Genomic DNA, 27272 nt, shown 5'->3' on the forward strand with positions numbered 1-27272 from the left:
GTGTAACAAGAAATTACATTTGTTTATACTTAAATTTTATTGCTTTATTGCTCTTTGAACCATGTCTAAGTAATAATCCTGTCACACGTTTAAATCACCCTGCGAACATGTAGCTCATGTTACCCTATCAAATTATGTATTGTATGAGCTACTTGTGAGCATACATTGCAAATTATTATTATTTTTTTATCTTACCTAATTTAACCATACCTAACCTAATAAGTTTCTAATTTTTACATTTTAGTTATTTTTATAATAATAAATAAAGAATACACATGAGAAACAAGAAATATAGTACTTACCTGGCTCTTCTTTTCTTTTTTTTTTTTAGCTATTGACTGTTGATGAAATGTAACCCTACTTTTTTATACTAACGGTACTACTACACTATATTATTTTTTAGTTAATTATATAATGCACCTAAGAACACAAAATAATAACAAGTAAAAAGCATATAATGTCCTATATCTACTATAATTTTTTTGGCATTCTAACAATGTGATAAGAGCCATTAGCCCTATGATTACCAAGTGTGGAGATCCACAGCACCTAATATTGCTATTGTTATATTTCATTCCAAAAATAAAATTAGTGGAAGATTTTTGACAAGAATCCTCCTAAAAGTATGTAGCTTTAGAAAAATAAAATATTCAATTTTGCTTTCTTCTACTACTTATAATAAAAAATTCGTTATTACTTGTACTTAGTTGCACTCAGACTCTGAATAGTTCACCTGCAAGGTGATTTTCATTTTGAGTATAAAAATACTATTTGTTTACTTACAGTTTTAACATTTCACTTGCATAATTTCTAGAACCTCCTAAATGAATATAAAAAGTTTTTTAAAGTAAATGTTTGTATTTTATTTTCTATTTTCTCAACCATATCACTAACTAGCTATTATCATGAACGTACACTAGATTGAAATGTTTAAAATTAAGAAATGGAAATATGTACATACCTTCACAGAGTAGTCTTAAAATATCTTCTTTGGATTATATGCCTAATTTCACATCTTTATCTATTCACTTTATAACTTATTTTTAATATTTTCTTTTCCTTTTGAATACTTTGTCTTTTAGTATTTATGTCAATACGTTAACTGGTGCCTGCAGGCCATTATAAAGTTATAACTGGAAGACACTGGGCAGAAACGCATTTGCTGCATGCAAAATGGCACTTACACATGCCTATTTTTATAAGTGTTCATAAGCAAGTCAGCCACAGATAAAAGTAGAAAAAAAAATATTAACCTTTCAAATATAAATTTTAAAACACAAATAATACATAATTAAAAAAAATATAAAAGTAAAACCTAGTTGCAATTTACCTGTCTATCAAACTAACATGTATAAGGCAAGAACAATAGCCAAGCACTAGGGACACTGCTGATCTCTACAATGGACACAATGCAGCAATTCACTTGTCACTTGAAAAATAATCTATCACTTACTTTCTTTCTAGCCTGGAGAGACTAACCATGAAATCTGCTCTTTCTATTGGTTATAAGCATCACATTAATATCTACAAAATATTGTTGCTTAGCAAAAGATTACTTTGTAATGTGAGCCTGGCATCTAGCAGTGAAGATGAGATATAACCATTTCCTAAGAATTCTACCTGTTGAAATACAAAACTAATGTGTCTGGATTTGAGCTTATACCTACAGAGGTTTGTCTAGACTGTCATAGAGGTACTGAACGTAAGCTGAAAGATACATAAGCAATCAAACCTAAGGTATTTCAATGATATGCACATTATGTGACAACTGAAATAAATGAATAATAACTTGGATAATATAAAACTTTGAATTATAAGGTATTTGATAATGCTAATTTAATTAAAATACATTGAGAGTAAATAGGTTTAGATAGGTTTTGAATGTAACTTGTTAACACTTTATGGCATGTACAGAAAGGTATTTAAAAAAGTGTAGCAGTTGTTAAAAGGATAAAAGTTCAACTAAGCTCGTCAATGTGTTTCATGTGAGAATAAAGACTGAAATGGAAGTGGATTCTCTGTACAGCAAACAATGTAATACATTATTAGAGAAATTAAAACTTTGGCTTTCTATTGGTTATACATAATGTAGTGTTAAACATTAGAGAGAACTTCTGGTAATTTGTGAAAGAGAGGATGTGCTAGGTTGGTGTGTCAAGTGGGTCTGATTTTCTAGTTTATGGCTCCATAAACAAATAAGATTGAAAGCTATAAAAACTTATAATGAGCAATTTACATTATATTTCATACTTCCCAAAGGGATAATAAATAAATTAGATAAAAGGGAAGACCTAGAGAGCAAACGTCACAATTTTCATATTAGGAGAGATTGAGGATTTTTAAAAATATTTCCATATAAAATTAAGAACTTAAAACCTATATAATATTTAAATTTTAATTTATTATCTATGTTTTGATGCCAAGTTTATTTGTATACCATGATAATAAAGTAATTTAATTAAATTTTGAATGTAGCTCTCTAACAAATCATGACATGCACACTTTACCCTGCCTGTGGTGAGGGAGTTAAAACAAGTCACACCATTAATCTTAGGATTATTGGTGGCCCTATCGTAATTAATCACACTGATTATTGTTTACTTTTTTTATGTACGTCACACAGAAAAGAAGTAATTTTTATTCAATTTTTCTGATCAGTTTGAAACATTTGAGTCCACATGATATGGAGAAACATAAAATTACTCAATATGATGCAAAATGTTGCCCCCCATTGGGTAGTGTGTAAAGAATTTTGTAATTTGTGGGTTAGGAATACAAAATAAATAGAGGTTTGGGTACTGAGCCATAAAAAAATTATACCTGACTAATAAAGGTGTCATTATAGTAAAAACCTAACCTTTTCAATTTCCTCAAATTATTTTTTCTAGCCCGAACCCTGGTTTTTACTGGCTTTGAGATTGTGGAGAGCAAGAAATAAAACTTTCAGAGCTAAGTTCAATCAATTATGTGTTACAGTTACTAAATGAGAAATATATTTAACATACAAACACTTCTTTTTACACCATGCAAGGTTTCAGTGTATGAAAATGTCTACATGTGATGAGATGAAAACTTAGGGTGCCATTCTGGTGTTCAAGCTCCCTTCTGTATTAGAATACGAAGAAAATATTTGAGTTACATTCTCCTACATAACATTAGTTAAAATTAATTAAATGTTTTAAGAGAGCACTAATCACTGGAAATTAAAGTAAATTCAGTTTTCTTGCATTTCTTATTAGAAAAGATAGAATAAAATACAGAACAATCCTAACCATACGAATATCATTATAACATAAGATGCTCACCGAACGACTACTTCCATCCAAATTACATCGTTCAATCTTATCCAGCCTGGCATCTGTCCAGTACAGTTTTTGTGCTTTGTGGTCAATGGTCAAACCATTAGGCATCTTAATGTCAGTGGTAATGATAGACTGAAGTCCATATCCACTTAGGTAGGCTCTCTGGATGGCAGGATGTTGCGTGTTCCAGTTAGTCCAATAGACTCGACTACAAGGGACAAATATGCAGGAAATTCAATTATTTGGTACTTAAAACTAAAAGAATGGAAAAAAAAAATTACTCAAAATACTAATGGGAAAGTTAATAACACTGGCAAAACAAAATGAACCAGAATTTCCAATCGTAAAATGTTACTCAATTGTAAAATTGTCATAAAAGTAGTATTCTAAAGTTAACTAAAGGAAAGGTATAATGATGAAAACCGAGATTTTATTCAAACACTAAGCTTTCCAAAGACAAAGTAGGGAAGCCAGTAGTGTAGGGATTTTATTCTCCTTGTAAAGTTGAGAGGGCTTAGTCTGCTACGTGATCATTAGTCGGATCAAGTGACATGTCCACTTCTATCCCTATGTTGTTTAGTTCAGTTTTTTAAGTTCACTAGCAAACCCTACTTAGCTTTTTTAATTAGCAATAAATTTGTTTCCTAATACTCGTTAATACATCACCAATTAGACTTCAAGTCAAATCAGAGTAAATTTAGGTATGTTACTTCCACTGAAACATGACCAACTTAAAGAGTATACACAAGACATTTTTTCTAACTTCATCATAGGTTGATCACTTAGAGAAGACTGGTAAAAACATGACACTTCACTTAAATATATCATCACTAGTTTCAAACTATCAGTTGAAACAGGCAACTTAAATACTAATGAAAAATATCAATGACACATGAAGATGAGCAGTAGAAAAGAAAGTGTTAGAGGCAGACTGTTCTCTAAGAGCACTGTGTGATATCTAGAATAATACTTACAAAGCACAACTGTCTAGGTCAATTCCCCGGGGCTTGTCCTCTGATCTTAATTTGATGATTTCTTCAGGACGAGCATGAGGAGATCTTAAACTTAAACGGCTGACAGAAGCATCCCGGTGACTGGTCCAATATAATTCCTTATGAATAGAGTCAAAAGCCAATCCTTCAACAGAACCTTGCTCTATGGAATTGAACAAAATAAAACAATTGTTGAAATCATAATTAAATCCATGCTAGTAACACCCACTAAAATCTATACTGAAGTTTCATTCCATGCTAGTAACACCCACTAAAATCCAAACTAAAGTTTCATTCCATGCTAGTAACACCCACTAAAATCCAAACTAAAGTTTCATTCCATGCTAGTAACACCCACTAAAATCCAAACTAAAGTTTCATTCCATGCTAGTAACACCCACTAAAATCCAAACTAAAGTTTCATTCCATGCTAGTAACACCCACTAAAATCCAAACTAAAGTTTTATTCCATGCTAGTAACACCCACTAAAATCCAAACTAAAGTTTCATTCCATACTTCTAATGTCCACTAAAATCTAAAGTTAGGTTCCATGTTTGCAACATCTTCAAAAATCTAAACTCAAATTAGGTTATATGCCTGCAACACCTTCTAAAATCTAAACTCAAATTAGGTTACATGCCTGCAACACCTTCTAAAATCTAAACTCAAATTAGGTTCCATGCTTGCAACACCTTTTAAAATATAAATTAAAATTAGGTTCCATGCTTGCAACACCTTTTAAAATATAAATTAAAATTAGGTTCCATGCTTGCAACACCTTTTAAAATCTGAACTCAAATTAGGTACCATGCTTGCAACACCTCTAACATTTAAACTCAAATTTGATAGTTTCATTCTTGTAACACTCCCTAGCATCTAAACTCAAGGTTAGTTCTATATTTGTGGCTTGCCCTTTTTGTTTTAAATCCAAAATAATCATATGTTGTAATTTTCTATAAATGAAATTTAAAGCTGTTTCCATATTTGCAACCAAATTAATGGGACTTGTTTTCAAACATTCACCCACTTTGATAAAATTTTCATAGTCTACGAAGCCCAGAAATACAAAATGGCCTCCTAGAATCTGCTGACAATATTCTTTTAAAACAAATTTGCAAAGAGGTCTCTGCTGCCAAATATTTTACTCTAATTGTAGATGAATGTAAAAACGAGTCCAAGTAAAACATTGTTGGCATATCTTTGCAATATTACTACCAGGGAATAGTCAAGGAACGGGCCTTTGGCTTCATTGAAACAAGTGATCTCACATATTGCTATAATTTTCCTAAATGAAAATCTATTTCCAATAGCTACTTCCCTCCACTCACAAGATTAGCTTTTCTCATTTTGTGCTGCCCTCTATAACCAAACATTTTTCACAAAACATGCCAAAAGCCTTCATCCTCCCTCTGTTGGAATCCAAAGTTCCTACATGTCTCTCATACAGTTCATCATGTGTCACCTCTCCACCAATAAAAGTGCACTACTATCACATGACGCATGTGACTCCCTCTAAATGCCACTACCGAACTATCACTGCAAAGATGTGAGCACCAGAAGATTGTGGGGAGGACAGGTGGGAAGTGTGAGCGGAAGGAAGTATCTGTCGGAAATACATTTTCATTCAGGAAAATTATAACTTCCAATACGATACTCTCCCTCCGCTCACAAGATTAGCTTGAATCCCACACTGAAATGGAGGAAGAACCTGTGCAAGGGAAGTACAGCATATCCCCTGGATGCATCCAGAGGACACACCCAAAATGAGAGAAACAGATCAGATGATTTGAAGAGGGGTACTGAATCACATCTGAGCCAGGTATCTCTTTGCCATGAACATCAATCTGATCAGGAGGACCACACATGGCGGAGCATTAAAAGGAGCATATCCATGTGGGAGAGGACAGTTAAACATTGTGATCTTAATGAGAAATCAGGATTACTCAATCCCACGATGGAAAGTTCGCAAGTGAGGATGTGTTCCATGGTGTAGAGTGGCTAGGGTGCGACGGACTGTACTCGGTAAGTCAACTACATCCAAAACCTCACTCGCTGGGTACTGACATCCTCGCGAGGGTAGAATGAGAGTCATACTGTCTTCACCTCAAGTCCCATAGTTAAGTGAGAGAACCTAGCATTTGACTCCAGGAACTCGCAGGGTAGCCTAATGCCAGGGATCTGGAAAAGTGTCATCTGGAATCCAAGGGAAGTCCATCGCACAAACACCTGTTACCATGAAACCCACCCGAAACAACATCGTCACTCAATGAGGGTAAAACCAAGATAGAAGTGGATACAGGCCACGTAGACCTTCTGCGACCCACAACACAGAAGACAAGTCGAGAGGGGAAGATGAACAACCTGAAACCTGTGTGAGGACTTATGTGATTGTTTCACTCGATCTCCAAAACTCATTCACTGAGTACCGACAATCGTGCAAGGTTAGGAGGAGGGTACCCAACTGGAGGGGTGAATTGCATTTGGCCACATCTCAACTCTGGAGGATCTTGTAACTCCCTCTACCAGCAGAACACCACTGCCCTACTCTGAACTGAATGGTTATAGCCATTTTTGTGGAACCCATCCAGCAGTTTGCCTCCATGGTCAACCACTCCAGCAACTTGTAAGTGGTAAGACTCTCATACTCCACTGGAAGAAAGGGGGGAAAGTGAAGTGGAGAGTCCAGAGGGACTGCAACACCAATTGGTGATCATGAAACCCTATTTCGAAAAGCATACAACACAGATTTATTCAATCTAGGCATGGCAGGGATGGGCAGCAATCTCCTTCTGCTTTACCCATGCTGTCCATGGGTGGTATGGTATGGGATGGTCATATTATGACACAATTATCACGAGGAATGTACATTCTAGTGATCTTGTTAAACATCCCATCTTCAAGGGTGAGCATACAAATGAAAAATGTATAAGAATCAACATGGGTTACAGTGCGGATTTGATATCAAGATGTCTGCGAATGATTATAGCTACCTAAGTGGAACCAATTCTGAGTACAGACAGAATATCTGGTCAGGCACCGTCGCCACAGAGGGGGATCCAAAGTGAAGCGAAGCAAGGGCCTCTGAAAGAAAATAAAAGCATTAGTGAGGGCTTACCTCATGTTACAGCCTCGCCAAAGTCTGTAGAATTGCCACAGGTGACAGGTGATATCCCAAGGAAGCAGAAACAGAGATGTAGTAAAAGTAGTGGGAGATGAACGTGTGAGGAGTCGTCCACATGCCCCATCGTAGAACCTATTCCAATCGTCAAGAAACTCAAAGATGCAAGGGAGAAGGTAAGATGACAGATCTGATGTGAAGAAACGGGAATGAGATCACTCTGGGAAGGAGAAAAGGAGGAATAGGTCAAGTGGATCAAACATCAAATCCAATTGATCAGGGTAACTGGAAAAAGATCACAGAAACAGGAAGGCTGCCAAGGGATAAAAAGGCAGGAACGAGGACCCTGGAAGGAAGCCATGTGAGCAATAGAACAATGGAGGGCACAGACAGGACAGAGGAGTCTATCTGGATCAGGACGAGGGTAGAGATGAGATATATAGGATAGGCAGATAGGGAAAAAAAGGATTTACCTTATTATTATTATCCTGATATAGGATAAGGTAGGAAGTGTGGTACAAGGTCCTGGTAACGTCAAGGGCAAAAATATCCAATCTACAACACCCGCAGGCCAGGAGGAAGAGAAGGAAGTACACCCTCAAAGAGAAGTGAAACATGAAACACATAGAGGTTCTAATGAGGTAAAGTGAGAGCATGAAGGACCATGTCAATGTCCCAGTCCAGGAGTGACTGACACCTCGGTGGCCGACAGAGCCAGAAGGAACAGATCACCATGGAAAGGACAGGGGAAGCAATGATGCTGCGGAAGCAGGAAAAACAGAATGTATGGGCTAACGCCACTCAAAACACCAAAACTGAGAAGACTGAAGAACCCCTCTGAAAGAGCTACGTGAGAAACTCGGACATACAGTCAACCATTTGCACTGATCCACTGCAAAAACCAAAGGATCTGGACCTGGTACCACCTTCGTGCTTGGTCAGCAGCTGGCAAGAGAAAGAAATTAATCCAAAGCCCAATGAACAGCCAGGAGTTTGAGAAGAGAAATCTCATCTACAGACCAATGACCCAAAACCTCATGGTGAACCAAACAGACACCCCAGCCCTGAAGGGATTCATCCGTGAACAGATGTAAATCTGGCTGCAGAGGAGGAAAAGGGACTCCCGCCGACGTGTGGGGTCTGTTCAACCACCAATGGAGATCATCTACAAGGGATTATGGAAGGGATATAGAAGTACCTAAGGGATCTCAGGCAAGGATCCATTGATTATGAAGGACCCACTTACAAAAACCACATATGAGCCCTGCCCTGGGGTATGAGAGAGATCATGGAGGATCACATCCCGAAAAGCGATAGAACACCTTGCGAGCTGTAAGTGAAGGAACAGGCAGGGCTTTCGAAATGGCCTATTCCATAGAATGGAGCCGGCAAGGAAAAGGTTGGGCTCGACTGAGATGGGTGTTGAAGAAAACACCCAAATGGATAAGGTATTGGGTAGGACAAAAGAAAGGCTTATCCATCTTGACCAACCATCCCACCTGTGTAACTTCAGCCAAGAGCTGACGAGTGTGACAGGCTGATTCCCATTCAGAATGAGCAAGAAGCCAGTTGTCCAAATAAACACGGAAACACAACCCCATGGCATGAATATTTCAAGCAAAGGAGTGGAACACACAATAAAACACGTATGGTGCTGAGGCTAGTCTGAAAGATAAGGCGCAAAACTGGTACACAATCCCCTGCTGGAGAAACTGAAAATATGGATGGGAAAGCTCCACCACAGGAATGTTTAGGTAAGCATTGAAAACATCCACCTTGGTCATCCAAAGACCTGGAGAAAATGACAACCGAAGAGAAAGGTATGTCTCCATAGTAAAGTGAGTGTAAACATACTGATTGAGATGGGATAAATCAATGACAGGATGCCGGTCCCTGGTCTTCTTGGGAACCACAAATAGTTGGGAGTAAAACCCCTGTGACTAACATAATCCCAGTGATTTGCCAAAGTAGGGATAAAATGTTTTTTATTTTAAGCCTCTCAGTTTTTGTAGTTTTGACTTTCTTGTTTCAATCATTTTTGTAGCATTAAAACATTCTATATAACTACAGCTAGCTAGGTTAAACACACACACACACACACACACATATATATATATTGATCTGTATTTGACTTTATAAAAAGTTATTTTATTATATTTGTTATATGTATATATTATTACAAGAATTTTTCTGCATTATTAGCTTAGTATATTAACTTAGGACTAACCTAAATCTTCTATGCTTGCCAAACTGCATGAAATATTGTTGGGATTATGACTGAAATAACTGATAACAGTGAAAGTAAACTAGCTGATGACCTAATGCATTCTAATAATTATATATATTTTGGCTTATTGCTCCTAGTTGAATTGGTATACTAAATTACATTAAAACTGGGTTAACCGTTAGTGCTGATCTCTGTAGCTAGCTTCTTTCGATCATAAATTACTGAGAATTGCTAATGGACCAGATTATTATTCATCACATATTATTAAATGATGGTGAAAACATTTATACATACAATCACATAATGCAGCTTTTGTGGATAAAGAATTATCTACATAAACAGGGTGAAAAAGCTCTGATGTCATTCATTTTGCAAAAGGAGTGTAAACAGCACCCTACAGAAGAATTCCCCTTTGATGGTTTGTTACAAAAGTGGATTCAAGAGTAGAAGCAATAAATGGTCACATAAAAGAGTGGAAGCTGGAGGAAAAGGTATTTAAGTCTGTATATTTCTTTTATAGGAGATTATGTCATTGCTCTTTACAATTGCTATTGGCCAGCTCTTATGAAAAATGCAGAAACTGATTCTGTTTTCACGCAATGCATGCTTGAACCCATGAAACAACACACTGTACAGTCCAAAGGTTTAACAGAAAGCAGGTGATGTAGCTTTGGACTTTCCACAGTTGACTGCAGAATATCTGACCATTGACAGTGAGTGGGTGTGTGTCAGCTGAAGCAAGTGTAGTATACTCATAACTTTTTTTGAATAGATTGTGTGAAATGTGGGTAAGTTGGATTCTCTGTGTAAAGATACAACCACCATGTTTCAAATAAGGTCTATTTTCTCTACATTAAACATGATTCACCTATACAAGTTAAACAATGATTCCTGTATCATTCAGATGCAAAGGCAGTGAGGTACATATAGTATTAGTAAAGTGGATTCAAACAATACAAAGAATATAGGCTTACAAGACCGGCTTTCATGCCTAAAAGTGTTCAGAATGCGGTGAAAATCATTGATGGCACTTTTAATGAACTGTAAAATGGCTAAAGGTGGAATATGAACACATTATATGAAACATTTTTATGGATGAGCTATGGACAAGATATAACACAATATATATATATATATATACAGAGAGATTTGAGGAAAAATTCCTACTTTATAAATCCCTGCCCCTTTTCAGTAAAACCTAAACCCCAACTTACTTCTAAAACATTGATTTTTATTTTACAATAGTCTTTAATTTTTGACTTACTTTCTAGAAGTACAGTATGGTTTGTTCCATTGAAGAAAACACTGTTGATACTTCCTTTCTGAATATCTGAATAAAAGATCTTCTGCAATTTGTAATCAAATGATAAACCAATAACATTTCTCATGAACTTCTTGTTTGAGATGGTTGGGTAAGGAGCATTAAGGTTAGTTTCTTCAAACAAATGCACACTCTCTATTTTCAGAACTTGGGAAAATAGAAGGAAGGCTGAATAAGCTGGTAGAAAAAAAAAAGAAACATTTGATTGATGTAATATAAAATAAAAACTCTATAAAAAAAGAAAGAAAAAACACAGACATTTTTACTCCTATACAGAATGAAACTTTATAGATAATCACTGTTTTTCTACAATAAAATAATTCAGCCAGGTTATTACTAGTAAAAGTGATTCCTAATCTAAATATCAATCTTAATATATCAAAGCCAAATTAAAAAAATACAATATTAACCCAATGTGCACAAGTGGAAATCAAAGTGTGCATGCCATGACATTTTACAGAGTGCCATTCAACTTATTATTATGTATTTGATGTTATCAACAAATCATCTAAACTTACATTGCTAATTTGACCCTTTAACTGCAGCTTTTTTAATCTACATATTTTGAGTACAAATACTTTTGTAACACTTTTCTTTTGTATACAACAGACACGTACATTTTATTAAAAGCTTACCACATTTCATGTAGATATACACATAGTAAATTCATAATTATAGTGAACATTTCTTCAACACAGAGTCAGTTTACTAGACCAACCCTATCCATATTCAGTTAAACGAACTATTTAAATAGTGATTTTTATTTTTAGACATGAAAGCAACAAACATATGTTAATGTTTCTGCTGATGTTATATTAGGCTTAATTCATCATATGTTGGCTTATATATATAAAACTGTTGAAAAAACTTAAATGATAAAAATCTAAGTTTGTTAACTTTTGTTATTATCCAATAAACCTTTGCATGACCACTTTAATTAATATAAATAATGCTTGTACAGTAGTATTAAATTAATGAGCTAAACTCAATTACTAATAAAACTTTTCTTTTTACTCTGCTGGAAAGTATAATTTGTTCTAACTTCTATATGGACTGGTAGGGGAATTTTAAATTACTAATGTAAATTTAAACTGACCACCATAATAGTCAAATAACAATAGGAAAAATAACAGTAATTATAAAATGTTACAAAATAATTCCCTGAAAACTGTTTGGTAGGAGAAAGTTAATTTAAAATAGAAATCAATCAACATTAGTTAGACTAGATATTTTTGGTTTGCAAACCATTAACAAGCCTTAATTACTGTAGATCATTATATATGTAAAATAATGAAACCAAGGGAAAACATTTGACCATACTGATTTTTCTTTCATATCAAAAAGGTTCCATGCTATCGTTACATTCTAACAATCATGAGCCATTTTTAAAACTATAAACATTACTCTATATTATATTTGAAAAGTATACAAAATGCACCTTTGTTAGTCACACGTTATAATCACCCCACATCAGGAACTTCTAAGAACAGTAGTCTTGTTGGTTGCAGATAAAGTATTTCTCTTTAAAACAAATTAGGTTCAGTAACCCTTTCACTGCCATGGGAAAAAAATATATGTATCCCTCTAGAACACTACTTTAAGAAGCATGGTATTAAGTAAATGTTCTGAAAAAATGGCAAGTACTAATATCAATAGTTTTATAATTCATTAAAAACCATAAATATTTTGGAAATGTGTGAATAATTATGTTACTAAATATTTCTTATAGTCTAAGAATATTAACTTGTGAAATATTCTAGACAATTATTTGTAAACAAATTTCATACTGATATGACAGGTAATTATACAACATCACGTGTTTCTGTTTGTATCAAAAATAACCCTGGTACAGAGAGAGCTGGCAGTGAAACAGTTAGAAGAACGTGGGAGAAAAATTAGGGTTTCTAAGAATATTTATGTCTAGAATTCTGCAAAGAATAATTATACAGTACAGTGAAGCATTTTTCTTGTTCTCCCCCCAAATAAAACAGAAATGGAAACTGGGGAATTGTAAAGTTTGATCATGTATTTTTATGACTTCATAATTCATAAATTTTATTTTACATAAGTAAATAAGATATTTCACCTGATGTAGAATGGTTTAATCTAGCTGAGAAGAGTGAAATTAAATTTTTTAAAGTTGAACATCAACATAATTACCAATGTATGGTTAACTGAAAAGAGATAACTTTACTGCAAAATGAATCACTTCAGAAAACTTTTAGGCTAATCCTCTTTGTTTTTTTTATTTATCAGCATACTCAAAAACAAACCTTATGCTGCATGAGAAAAAGTGGAGAATTTTAAACTTTCTTCTGTACTTACATTCACAGGACTGTCCATCCTTGGCAATCTTTCCATGAGCACATGCACACGTACGTTTGCCATTTCCTTTATATAAACACAACTCCTGACAGCCTCCATTGTTAACTTGGCACTTGTTTGACACTAAAGACATAAAAAGGTGCACACGATCAGATGAATCTAATTATTACAAACAACAAAAAGGTTATTCTTACTCAAATCCAAAAAAATAGGGTTTTCAAACATCCAGGTGACAAACAAAACTATTTCTATTCCAAAGTTGGGTTACTGTTGAAATATACCTTTAATCAGTATGTAGTTTTTGACAACCTCTACCAGTTAACATACAAACAAAATTTTAAGGTGGAGCACGTATTATGAGACCTAAAACTACTAATACAGGCCAAAGTTTCTGAGATGGAATAAGCTTCATAACCCTTTGAACAATTAACGTAGTCACAAATTTTAATATAATACAAATATTGTGACATTAAAACAATTAAGATAGCCACAAATGTGAAAACTCAAGCCCTATCAATACAGACTTAAGCTTTAAGGTGATACAATAACAACAGAAATTTAATGAAACAAAAAGTGTAATAACACCAGCAAATCTTGTTAAACCTCTGCAAAATTATATACCAACAAGACTTTGTAAGAAATAAGATTGATAACCTAGACTGACTTCTAGGATTAAATATCTAACCTATATAAAAGCCAATGTGTGTCACATCACGCTTGATTTCTTGAAATGGGAGGAGTCACAAAAGCCAAAATGCATTTATCCAGATAGAATAGTTCAATTACTGTCTGCCCATTAAGATTTTAGTGACAGGGATGCAAGGGGGCCATGAGGGTGCGTGTGTCGTGAAACTTTATAAACATAGTGAGTGTTGGGATCACCTAGCCTAGAGTCAAGTGTATAAAATTTATCATGAAAGTAAAAATATCGATTCAATTTTAAACTTAAATCATTTCTGAAATAAACTATTTGCTGTTAGAGCACTAATGTTTTTAATCAAAAAACTTCTTTAATCAATGAAGGCTCTAAGTTAAGAAATCAACATATATTTTTCCAGTTTTGGTGTCTATAAATTTCATTTTATACTTTCAGTACATAGACTAACAACAATATTAGGTTATACATAAAAGCCACTGTTGGAATGTAGTGTTACCAAAATGCACTGGCTTTTCAAAATATCAGAAGTTGTTAACCTAACCGATTTTTACAAATAATTGTTCTATAAATATGCCACAAATTCATTTCATGAATGATCTTCATTTTGTTTGGCTCGCAAAGGAAGTTACTGATGTTTGATTGCTTCGACTGCACTTTTCTGCTTCTTTGTTGGTCAAGCTTGATTTCGCAAGATTTATTTATTTGAGTTAGCTATGAAATGTGAGATTAGGGTATGCTATAGGGTGGGAATGGTAGTACTTGCCACATCCTTTTTGACAGGCTATATGCTAATCCTCTTATAAAATCTAGATTGTTTGATAAAGACACAAAACCAAGATAAATCAATACTCAATGAGAATGAATTGTTTTGGATATAAATATATAAAAAAATAATGGTTGAATATTAGTTATTGATAAGTTGTAGACATGTTTAGAATATGGAACTACCTCCTAGCTTTCTCTGGTGGAATACCTGAAGACCATTCAAAGAATTCCCAAGATTGTTCCTCATGGAAATAATTGATTCATTGGAATCCTTCTTTGTTCGCATTATGGAACCCTTTCCTCTGTTAATATAAACAAAATTTTTTATGAACACTGACTCTGTACCAAGAACAGTCAAATTTCATTACAGAAAGTCCATATTGTAAAGTATAAATCTTGACCTATACATTTCTACTATATTATTTCCAATAACACCTGAGGAATTATTTAGAAATTCAAATATTATATTATTGCAATATAGACTGATTGGTCACTTTAGTAAAATTTCCACACACACACCACAAATGCAGCTGTACTGAATTTTAAATAGAAAACTTCTCACACACAACTTGTTAAAAATCAATTTTGCTAAGAACTCAAGAGCAAATGAAAGAACAATGTTTGTTTTCAAAAAGTGTTATAATTTTACCAAATTTGGAAATAAATACAAATTATGAAATACTTCATGCATTAACAGAAAGAAAAATTCATTTTACACTAACTTTGACATGGATCAAAAGTCTTTGCGACTTTACAGTCACCTTTAATGTTAATAACAAGCATGCATGCTTAGATACTGACATATTTTTCATTAATATTTTAATTAAAATATCATAATTTCTTAACAGAAACACACTTTTATCTGACATCACAAAAGTAAAACCTCATTTACATTGTCAAAGAAGTTGCTTCAGTATTCACTAACCTTTGAATTACATTATTCAGGCAATCATGCCAAACCACTGTATGAATTACTATAGCAAATATACTATAGTAATTTATGAAGAAAAACACTGACAAATGTTTTATTTTAAGATTCAACAGCTTTAAAAAATTTTTAATTGTTAAAACAACTTTATTATGGTTAATTCTATGCAAAACAAAGAGTAAAAAAAAACAGCAATATTGAGTAATTTATGAAGAAAAACACTGACAGAAGTTTTATTTTAAGATTCAACAGCTTTAGAAAATTTTAATTGTTAAAACAACTTTATTATAGTTAATTCTATGCAAAACAAAGAGTAAAAAAAACTAATAATTATTTTCTCATGAATTTTCAAAACAAATCTGTTTAAAGTATTTCTATGTGATCTTATAACTTTCTTAAACTTTCATACATACTGAAGGAGAAAGTGATTAACCTTTGACAGCAATAGTATAGTTACGAAACAAATGTTAAATGCATTTGTGTTGTTTATATCAGCATTTATCACCTTGCCTTCTGCAAATGAATAAATACTGAAAATACACTAAGTATAAAGCTATAACTAGTTTTGAAAAAGGTAACACAATTTTACAGAATGTTTAAAATTCATAAGTTGGAAAACATGTACTAACTGGCAAGAATAAATTAAATAAGCCTATGTTTTAAGTAACAAAACTGGGCTGTTTTGGCTTTATTTGTCATAACTTAAGCAAAAAGAACATCACAATACACAGAAAATACTGGTGATACACAGGTCTTTTTAATCAAGGACATTCCATTTTTGGTAAAATACAGATTAAAGATTATCACGTGATCTAACTGGTATTTATTGACACTTGTAAGTTATGCAGCAGGAGTCTGTTTACATAAAACAATTTCTTACTAAGTAAGGATTAAAGGCAAGTGAAAGTGGAGTTAGAATATGTTTTGTTTAACAGTCTATATAAAAAATAAACCAATTCTAAAGCCAAATTATAACAATACTAGCAGCATTGCATAATGTTGCAAAGGTTTTTGAAAAAAAAGACCTACTCTCTCTGTTTCCCCATTCAATATTTTGATAAGTAAAAAAATATTATATAAATTTATGAAAAAATGCAAAAACAAACCAACTTATGTTTGATTTTTGAAAATAAACTACAAATCTGTTTTAAATCAAGGCTTCCTTATGAATGATGTTTTTTGTTTTTCCTTCACTGACAAGAATAAATAGGCCCTTATTGTTCCCCACTCTTGAGCATCCAACATAGAGTTGTCCATGTGAGAAACAGGGTGACGTCAATTCAAGCCCCACTACTTTCAGAGACTGGCCCTGTGCTCCTCGATTGACATCACAGGGCTTAATATAATTGGGAACTGCAAGCTTTTTAACTCAAAGGGGAGATCAGTTGGAATTAATAAGATACATGGGATAAAAACATGTTCCCAGTAATAATTATATTTTATAGGCTAGGCCTACTGTTTGGTTTTTCACACACAACATTCTAATTGTGCACACATTTCTTTTCTGTGTGAGGTTAAATATATGATGTATTAGTAGATATATAATTCATAATCTATAACTAAATAAACCAATCTATTCCAATGCTACTAAAAAAAAAATTTCCAGGTTCAACCCATCTTCTACCTCATGCAAGCACTCTACCAGTTATGCTGACTTGACTTTAATTTCATTGAACCCAATAAGTATTATAATTTAAACCTTACACTTTTCTCATAGTTTCTTTTATGGTAAACAGCATAATTGTATTTTATAAGCTAGGCCTACTGTTTACTATTTCACACACGACATTCTAATTCTGCATTCATTTCTTTTCTGTGTGAGGTTAAATATATGATGTATTAGTAGATCTATAATTAATGATCTATAACTAAACAGGCCTATCTATTCTAATGCTATATTCTAAAGTAAATGTTAACTCAAATTTTCCAAAAAATGTCAAGTGTGCGTAGAATCACAACAATGTCAAACATATTAATAATAAAATTACTGGTTAGGCTAGCAATCGATAGACGTGTACATCAACAGAAAATTGTTGTTTTGCACCTTCACATGAGGGAAGTGTGTCCTGCAAAGTGAAAGCAGTGGACAAATAAGCAAATAAACAAACAGAGATTTTGAGTTTTATATATATAGATTATTTGGTTCCTTAAACTTACATGTCTGTCCAGTACAAGTAGCTTCCATATACTGTTATGTCCAGAGCATTTTTCAGCACCTGACCATGGAGAACAACTTCTCTTTTAGTTCCATCTAGGTTAATACGTTCAATGGTGTCAGTATGGGAGTCACACCAGTATAGTTTGGCTTTCTCAAGGTCTAGGGCCAAGTCAACAACCATCTGTAAAGAGGTATTGACAAGCACTGTTCTTTCAGTACCATCCAGGTTGGCTCGTTCAATCCTTGGAAGAAATCCCCAATCACTCCAGAACAAATATCTGAAAAAATTTTAATTACTCAAATTTATCTAAAATTTTATAAACTCAAGTACTTAAATATCACCCAGTTTGGACAAAATTTGGATTAAACACTTTTTATTCAATTTATAAAAGAAATTTAGAGGAAAATTCTTCTAAATATATTAAAAAGAATGAATAATTATGAGTAAAAATTTTAATACCAAATGACTTAAGAAAAGAACTGTTATTATTCACATCAGATGAATAAACAAATACTTTTTGACATAGTGCACTTACACAGACAAAAACAATGACAAAAGCACTATTAAATATTAAAAATTGGATAGGGAAAAAAAACCACAAAAAATTACCTTTCACTACCATTAATGTAGGGCCATCAGGTACTTAATGATGCCACGTTAACAGTGCTGGAATGGTATTTTATTGTAGATTTTTCCTATTCCATTTTAGCAATTTTTAAAGTATGTGCAATACCTCCAATATTTATATTAAAAAAATAATAATGTCAAATTTACTTCAGGTTTCTATACACCCAGAATATGATTTAATACCAAAGGATGGGATAACCATTTCTTTTGTCTGTTATATAATACAGCATTATCATAATTTGGGTATAACAGTGAAAGTGTCATCCACATAATGTGTGTAGAAATATGGTTTTTATTCTACTTTGTTGAACACTTTGTTTTCAAAGTCATCCATGAAAATGTCACAGATAAAAGGTGATAGAGGACTTCCCATGCCAAGTCCTTGATTCTCTTGATAATGTTCATTGTTGAACAACAAAATAGGAGTTGTTGAAACAATCTTAGCAGGGTAGTGCTATCTTCTTTTTCGATTGAGGTGCACATGTCAAGTTTTTTTTGATAAAACATCTAGAGCAACAGTTACTGAACTTTGTGAAATAATACTAAAACACACTGAAGGCAACTAAATTCACATTGCATAACATATACTATTACGAAAACAAAACAGAAAAGGGAAAGCCTTACCCTTTCAAGGGATTAACTACAATAACTCTGGGCTTGTCAAGGTTTTCATATATTAGCACATAACGATTGCTACCATTAACACGAGCCACTTCGATAACATCATAGGACATATCTATCCAATAGATATTTCCTGAAAAAAATAGGAAAACTACATCAAATATCATTTGCAATATCCTTAGTTTTACAAGACATAACAGAAATGAATTCAAATGATTAAACTGCTAGTAATAATAATCTATATCAGTGTCAGTCAATAACCACAATGCTACAACAAATACTATCACCAAAAATGTTTAATAGGAACACTGATATTTAGTCTAACTTTAAGTCAGTGGCTCTGGGGTAGCTACATATTTTCTATCTGATACACTTGTATAGACAGTTGAGTTTGGCATTTCCATGTATAAAAATTATGCCAGAGCCACTGACTTAAAGTTAGAGTAAATGCTCAACTCAGTCATCTATTAACCAATTATTTAGAGCTTTGACAGTCAACAACATGGTAGCTAGGTTTGACATGACCATCAGAATCTATTTAATAGAACTTGGCACACAAATTGTATAAACATGTACACTGCTGTTGAAAAAAAATCAATTTTTGATCCAATATTTATATCTAATCTTTGTCTAGTTTTTGTAAATTCAAATATCTTTTATCCATCCATTAAATATACCAATAATCCTTCTAAATGTATACAGAACTAGTTCTATTACTATAAATACTAAGTCTTTCTGATTCTTGTCTGAACATAAGACACTGATATACTAAGTGCTGTAATTTATGAAAGAAATCAGTGAAGTTCAAATCAAATAACTAATGGTATATCTGTTGTTTGTAATAAAGAAGTTTGTCATTTTCTATTCTTACTGTTAAAAAACATGACAAGAAAAAAGTGGAATGATACTATTTTTGTTTTCAGTATTAGATTGCATTTGTCAACTCGTATATAACTTTTCTTGTAAGTAATCTTATATTTCTTTGTAAATGCACACGTGAAATTCCAATACTGTGTATCAAACAAACTGTCAAAGTAGAATGAGCAATAAAAAAATTCTGAGCACACAAGAATTTAAGTATAGATACAACCATGTGACTCAGGATCCTAATAATCAAGACAGTTCTAAACTGAATAAAACATGAGAATTCAAGAAAAACAAAACATAACCAACCACATAGATTTTTGTATCTGTATTATCAGTAACAGTGCATTAGTACCAAGTTTAAATCATAGATGTGTAATGATTCAATCATAACTAAATTCTACAAGATAGCATTCAATTCAATATTCTTGAAACATTTTCCATCACAATTAAAAGTGATAGTCTTCTGTATTAAGTTGGGTTTCTTTAACATTCCAAGGAATTCTTTCATTTTCAGCCTAACAAGTCATTGTGTTTTGATACTTAACTATGAAGATCTCTGGAGGTGGATCTGAAATATCAAAGACTACATATCAATCTTGCCTGTGAATAAAACTGTTTACAAATTTTTCAAAGTTCATTTTACACTTGAACCAATATTACCATATGTTTTAACTACCGCACTGTTAGGTTTAATGCAAATTGTGTTAAGACTAACTTATAGCTTTCAAAACATTTTTCATACATCCATGCCTTTAATGTTTTATTTACACTGTACATATAAATCTAAATTTTATCATGATAATCCCACTATTTTCTTTAAATAATGATTAAAATAACAGCATAGATGATTCTTATACCTAAGGGATAATAAATAAGTTATACCACCATTTCTTGTTCATATTACTTATATCAGTAAAGACATTTTGAAATTGTTATATTTTGTATTGAATTTTACTTAACCTTATGGGGTAGTCATGTTACTAAAAAAATATCTGGTCACCACACTCACTTATATATCATACATTAAATTTGTTTGTGCCATTAAACTCCAGCCAACCATTCAATTTGTGGTGACACTACATTTAAAGCAAACTAACACTATATTAAAGTTTCATTGTAAGTACAAATGCTAACAGTTTGTCAAAGAGGGCTAAATCATACAAATAAGTTCACAAGGCTGTAATAGACTGAAAATCAACTAACAACATCTCACTTAGGCTCTAAGGTGGAGTCTTAACACTTAAACTAAATGTAATGTGTTTTTTTGTTTGTAGTTAAGCACAAAGCTACACAATTGGCTATCTGTGCTGTGCTCACTATAGGTATTAAAACCCAGTTTTTAACATTATAAGCCTTTAGATTTCCCACTGAGCCAATGGGGGATGAAATGTGATGTGAAAATATAACATGAAACAAGAAGGAATCCTCAATAACTGCAGCACTTGAAATTCTTTTAGGCAGGATTAGAGCAAATTTATCTACAAGACCTTTTTTTCATTTTTATTAGCTATATTTTTGTGTGCCAGCAATGCCAAGCGTATACCTGATTCGATTTTATTACTCATTGGGATCTCTACCAGCCTACCTTCAAATTGAAATTCTTTTAGGCAGGATTAGAGTAAATTGATCTATGAGACCTTGGGCATGGTCAAATACATCAATTGAAACTGCAATTAGATCTCAAATTGGTCAAGAGATGACAGAGCTGTGAGTTTGTAATTGAAAAAACACAAAAAACTCAGAGCCATTCTATGAGAAGCTATGCCACAGCTAAAAATAAACAGCCTGATGAGTTACACACATACACTTTATTATGTTTCAAACATGTATTATACTTTTTGTAGATTACTTGTTTGACACTTGTTAGTCTTCTTCTCAGCCTAAGCAAGGAATAGTAACCGGCTGTGTAACAGAATAACCAACAAAGTTCAAAATAATACACTAATTCACAGGAGAAAAATGTCAGTAATATCACAGGTTGGAAGCAAATATTCACATACAATTCCGAGTTAAACATTTTATAATAAAAGTTGAGGTTTTAAATTTTCTCATTTTACTTTCAAAATATTCCATAAAAGAGTTATATATGCATTTTTAAATAGTGTTTGATATCAAAACAACTGAAATACAATAAGATATAGTTATTTGTTGAATTTTGTCATACTATAATATCTTAATATGTTACATATAGTCTGATATAACATTACATTATTGATCAACAAGTAGCACACTGAATTTTATCACCTTTAATACACTATTATTACGTTAAATGTAGTCCATTGTAGCAATACATTACCGATCACAAAGTAGCACAGTTAGATATCTGTTCATTAGAATTCTTTCACATGTCCTTGATGATAGTGTTTTAATAAAGTTAACTGGTTGTCTAACAGCTCTAGACAGTTGATTAATAGGTAACAAGATCTAACATTATGTCAGTGATTGTATAGCAATTTTTACAGTAATGTTAAAATGTACTTTCCTGATTAATGTCTGACTCAGCTCTACAATTCTTATTAGCTAAATAAACTTTGATATTAGGTATCTGAGCTAGCCATATTTTTATGGTTATTATAGATTGAGTAAGTTACAACAGTCACTCAGCTGTGTTATCACAGTTACACAAGCCACCTATGACAAACAAACAAGCTACAACAGTCACCCTGCTGTGTTACAAAATAAACAAAGCTACAAAAGTCACCCAGCTTTCTTACTAATCAAAGCTACACTAATCATTCATTTCTTACCAAACAAACAAAGCTACAGACACCCATCTGTGTTACCAAATAAACAAAGCTACAACAGTACCCGGCTGTGTTAGCAAACTAATAAAACTACATCAGTCCCCAGATGTGTTACCAAAAAACAACTACTCTTTTCACCCAGATGTGTTACAAAACTAACAAACTCCACCATTCATCCAACTGTGTTACAAAACTAACAAACTCCACCATTCATCCAACTGTTATTAAACATACAAAGCCAGTAATCCAGCTGTGTTACAAAACTAACAAACTCCACCACTCATCCAACTGTGTTACAAAACTAACAAACTCCACCATTCATCCAACTGTGTTATTAAACAAACAAAGCCAGTAATCCAGCTGTGTTACAAAACTAACAAACTCCACCATTCATCCAACTGTGTTACTAAACAAACAAAGCCAGTAATCCAGCTGTGGTATCAAATTAATAATGTTAATCTTGACAACAGAATATGCAAGTTAACAAAATAAGTGAACCTAAACTAAGAATCCAGATTTGACATTTAATAAATAAAATAAACCTAGATGAGCCAGTTATCACAACTAAAACAAAATTTATTTGCATCTAAGCTGCAAATATTATAAGTTAGACAAGCACATCTACCTGCAATCCAATCTACTGCCAATCCTGCTGCTATACCAGCAACAGAGTCAATTCCATGAACCACTGTTTGTCTCCCTGTTAAATCTCGCTTTATTCGGCTGATACTCCCAGCTTCACTGTCAACCCAATAGATATGTTCCATATCTAGAAGAAACAAATAGCAGATGTCATAATCCAACTCTAGCAACACCGAATAAACATGATGCATGCTTGTTTAAAGCATCAGCATTCTTGTTTGACACTGGTACATCTTAATTAATTAAAAGAATTATTAAATACCATGAAAATATATGTATACATACACCAAAAAACAAAACGAAAACAGCCATAAACAACTTTGCAAGACAGCTCTCTCAAGTTACTGTTTTTTACAGCTTTACCCACATCTCTTGAAAATAATTTACAATATCATATTTTAAAACTAATATAAATAGATAGTATTTGTCTTGCTTGAAGATGACATATTAGGGTGTCCCAAAAAACACTTTCTTTTTAAATGCCCTTATTTTTGGGCCTAATGCCATAATGTCAATTGTAACTAAAATATTAAGATCAAAATTGGCATAATTGAAGAAAAACTATTGCCATTTATCAATGGCCTTTTAATTCAAGAAAAAAAACAATTTGTAATATTTTTTTAGCCTTTTTCAGATTTACTTTTTAAAGTCAAAATTTGATTAAAAGACATGTGAGGGCTCAAAATTTTAATTATGCACTAAATAATGTTATCTAACTTTAATTAATGTTAAAGTTTGCTGTGATGTGTCTTTAAAATATACCTATTTCTTGTCTTTTTAAAGAATTTGTAAATTATTTTCTAGATAAGTTTTGTTGAATACAGTAATCCCTCGAAAACTCAGAACATATGGGGCTAAAGCCATGCTGAGTTTTAAACATTTCTGAGTTATTGAGGTAATTTCCTCCCACCCCCAAATCACAACTTGTTGGGCACAAATAAACTACTATACACTACTGTTGTTTGAAAATAAATTAAATTAAAAAACATTAAAACTAACACTTAACAGCATTGCAGGCCAAAAAAAGATGATGATTCAAGCTTATAGTTTTTGATGCAACAAACTGGAAAAAAATTATTATTTTCAAGCTATGTATGCAAAAAATAAGCAACAAATGCATATGCAAATCATAGATTTCCACCATGTTTAATATGTTGACAAGTTATATTTATTTAAGTGAGATGTTTATATTTCTACTCCCCCAAAAATTACAACTGAGGAGACAAAAATCAAACTTAGGATAAGTAGCTTGGATTTTTTTTATTAGTTTATTGAAAACAAAATTTTGAATCTCAACTTCAGTTATAGTTTTATTGTGTCAGTGAGTGGAAGGGGAGAGAGAGTTAAGGCAATTTTTTAAAATCTTAGTAATATAACTTGCTCTCATAAAAACTACAAGATACCAAGCTGGAAAGGTTTAGACAGATTATGCAGGCCTGCAATGGTTTTATTGTGTCAGTGAGTGGAAGGGGAGAGAGAGTTAAGGCAATTTTTTTAAAATCTTAGTAATATAACTTGCTCTCATAAAAAACTACAAGATACCAAGCTGGAAAGGTTTAGACAGATTATGCAGGCCTGCAATGGTTTTATTGTCTTGAAATTTTTACATGTTCTACAGTAATTCCTGTATGCTGAATCTGAAAATGATATCCATTTTTCTCCATCAAGTACAGATATTTCACAAAATGTCATAATGCAATACTTAAAAGAAAGACCAAAATACATAGTTTCGAGACTAAAAAACGAAGCTTTCACAAAAAATCAGGATGAATGAGGATGCATGTTTGTTTGACATCAATGTTCTTCCCTTTTCTTCAGTATGTTTGTGTTTTGTTAACAAACATAATAATAAGAAATGTTAATTGTAGTAAAAAAAATAATAATTTGATCCGAGTTGTTTTTTCTTAGCGATTTGTAAAAAATCTTTATGTGATAAAAAAAATTATTTTTCAAATCTGCATAGCTGAATTATAGAAAATCCATTGTTTGCATTTTAAGTCCCATATCTTTCTGTGGTGTAATTACTTGCTTGTAATAATAGGTTCCACCCTCTTTTCAAATTTTTAAGGTAATTTAAAGAAACAAGTCAATTTGTGAATTTGTTGTTTAAATGATATTCCCCATGTTGTTATATATCCCTAACAAAATGAGCATACAAATGCTAAAATGCATATGTTTAATACAATATTTGTTGGGAAAGTATTTAAAAATAAACATATATTTTGTATTCTCTCTTTTTTAAATAACAAGTAATTTTATGATAATTCAGTAGTTTTTCCAACAGTACCTGTAAGTCCATATACATTTTGTCTTAAAGATTATTGAAGAATTTTAATTCTTTCTTTTTAATGTCTGTGTTATTCTACTTCAGATAGAAAAAAAATGTGTTAAGTAACAGTAAGCTTAGAATTTAATTTTTACGTGTAATGCAAATGTCAAAACACTGATTTTATAAATCTTCAATCTTAAATTTTTAAACATTTTGTATAAATAATTTATATATTTATTATATTTTTCAAAGTTTAAAACAATTTCAGTTGATGCACTTAAAGAGATTTAATGCTGACAAGAGGAAAATGAGCAAGTAAAAGTTAAAAAAAAAAAAGAATGATTTACAGCATAATGAACACTCACATTTCATTATTTCTATACTCAAAATTCTAGGTCATCTTTACATATACAAAATATATTAAACTAACTACTTAGAAGTAAGGTCAATTGTTTTGTTTATTTGTAGGATGGAGTCAGAAGCCAAAGTAACCTCAACCTGAGTCTTTTCATATGCTATAATTACAAGTTTCTAAAGATTCAGGATGCCAAGTTAATTTTTCAAAAACTTATCTCAGAGATATAAAGGAAATACATCATTCACCCTAGAATTAGAAAATTTTTCATCAGAGACCATACAACTGCCTATGTATTTTGTAAATAGAATTCAAATCACATACCTGAATGTATGACTTTGCTAAAGAATATATTTATCAAAGTATTTAAATAATAATTTTTCTAGACCAACATTTTGTGTCTTACAGTTTTTCTCTTTATTAAAAAATTATCAAACAGTCTATTGTATAGAGATGAAAAATCTTCAGTTAAAAGATAAAAAAGCAAATTTTACAACTAAAATGTTTATCTTTCAATTATAAAATTTATTCCCTCAGATGCAGTTTTGAGAGCCAAGTATTAGTATTCATACAAATGATTACAATTGCACAACCTTGAAATCAAAACTTAATGTAAAGAAAGATAAATAAATTAGCTACAAACAAAACTATTCACATATTAGACTGTATTCCTGATTTATTTCTAAATCTTTGGAAAATTGAAGTTTTTTCTTTCTGTTTTACATACTATTCTCTTACCAAAGTCAATGGCTGCAGCTACAGACACTTTTGGAATGGGAGTCAAAACTTCTATTTCTTCATTGTCTGGATCAAGGTCGGTACCTCTGATCTCCCAGTTTATAGAGTACAACAAAAACTTATCTGTATTCTCTTCAAAAGAAAAAAAAAACACCTATTAGAAACAAATATTTCAACAAATATTACAGTATTAAGTTTATGCACATTCAGGCAGGCATACAAAAATGCCCTCAATTTCCTTATCTTTCACTTCTCTTGCTGTTACTGCAAAAGTAGGATTATCATTCTTGACATACTGTACTCTTTAATTAAGTCATTTTTATGTTAATTTTGATATAAAATAATTTATTTAGAAATTAAACTAAATTGCTTTACTATTACAAGGATATGGTTATGTAATACAGATTAATAAGTAGGTTAACCCTATGTGCAAAAGATGGACCAATCCATGTTGAAGAGCCCCCCAGTGGAACAGCAGTATGTCTGCACACTTATAATATTAGAAACCTGGTTTCGATCCCCGTGGTGGGCAGGGCACAGATAGCCCATTGTGTAGCTTTGTGCTTAATTACAAACAAACAACCAATCCATGTTGAAGAATTAATATTTAATA

General features: G+C 32.3%; 1 protein-coding gene across 1 annotated transcript in view; it reads right to left on the reverse strand.

Moving 5' to 3' along the window:
* Positions 1-26786, reverse strand: part of LOC106464851 (prolow-density lipoprotein receptor-related protein 1-like) — a 141039-nt gene extending 114253 nt beyond the window's left edge. The window contains exons 1-9 of the mRNA XM_013925008.2: positions 26660-26786; positions 23281-23424; positions 19048-19177; positions 17795-18073; positions 14893-15011; positions 13287-13409; positions 10905-11138; positions 4277-4457; positions 3306-3510 (exon numbers count right to left, since the gene is read on the reverse strand). Of these exons, the coding sequence (XP_013780462.1) occupies positions 3306-3510; positions 4277-4457; positions 10905-11138; positions 13287-13409; positions 14893-15011; positions 17795-18073; positions 19048-19177; positions 23281-23422 (1413 nt within the window). The 5' untranslated portion in view covers positions 23423-23424; positions 26660-26786. The remainder of the gene's footprint in view (positions 1-3305; positions 3511-4276; positions 4458-10904; positions 11139-13286; positions 13410-14892; positions 15012-17794; positions 18074-19047; positions 19178-23280; positions 23425-26659) is intronic.
* Positions 26787-27272: the final 486 nt, after the last annotated feature.

This window comes from Limulus polyphemus, unplaced genomic scaffold (assembly GCF_000517525.1).
Source record: "Limulus polyphemus unplaced genomic scaffold, Limulus_polyphemus-2.1.2 Scaffold1760, whole genome shotgun sequence".
In the NCBI taxonomy this organism is placed as follows: domain Eukaryota; kingdom Metazoa; phylum Arthropoda; class Merostomata; order Xiphosura; family Limulidae; genus Limulus; species Limulus polyphemus.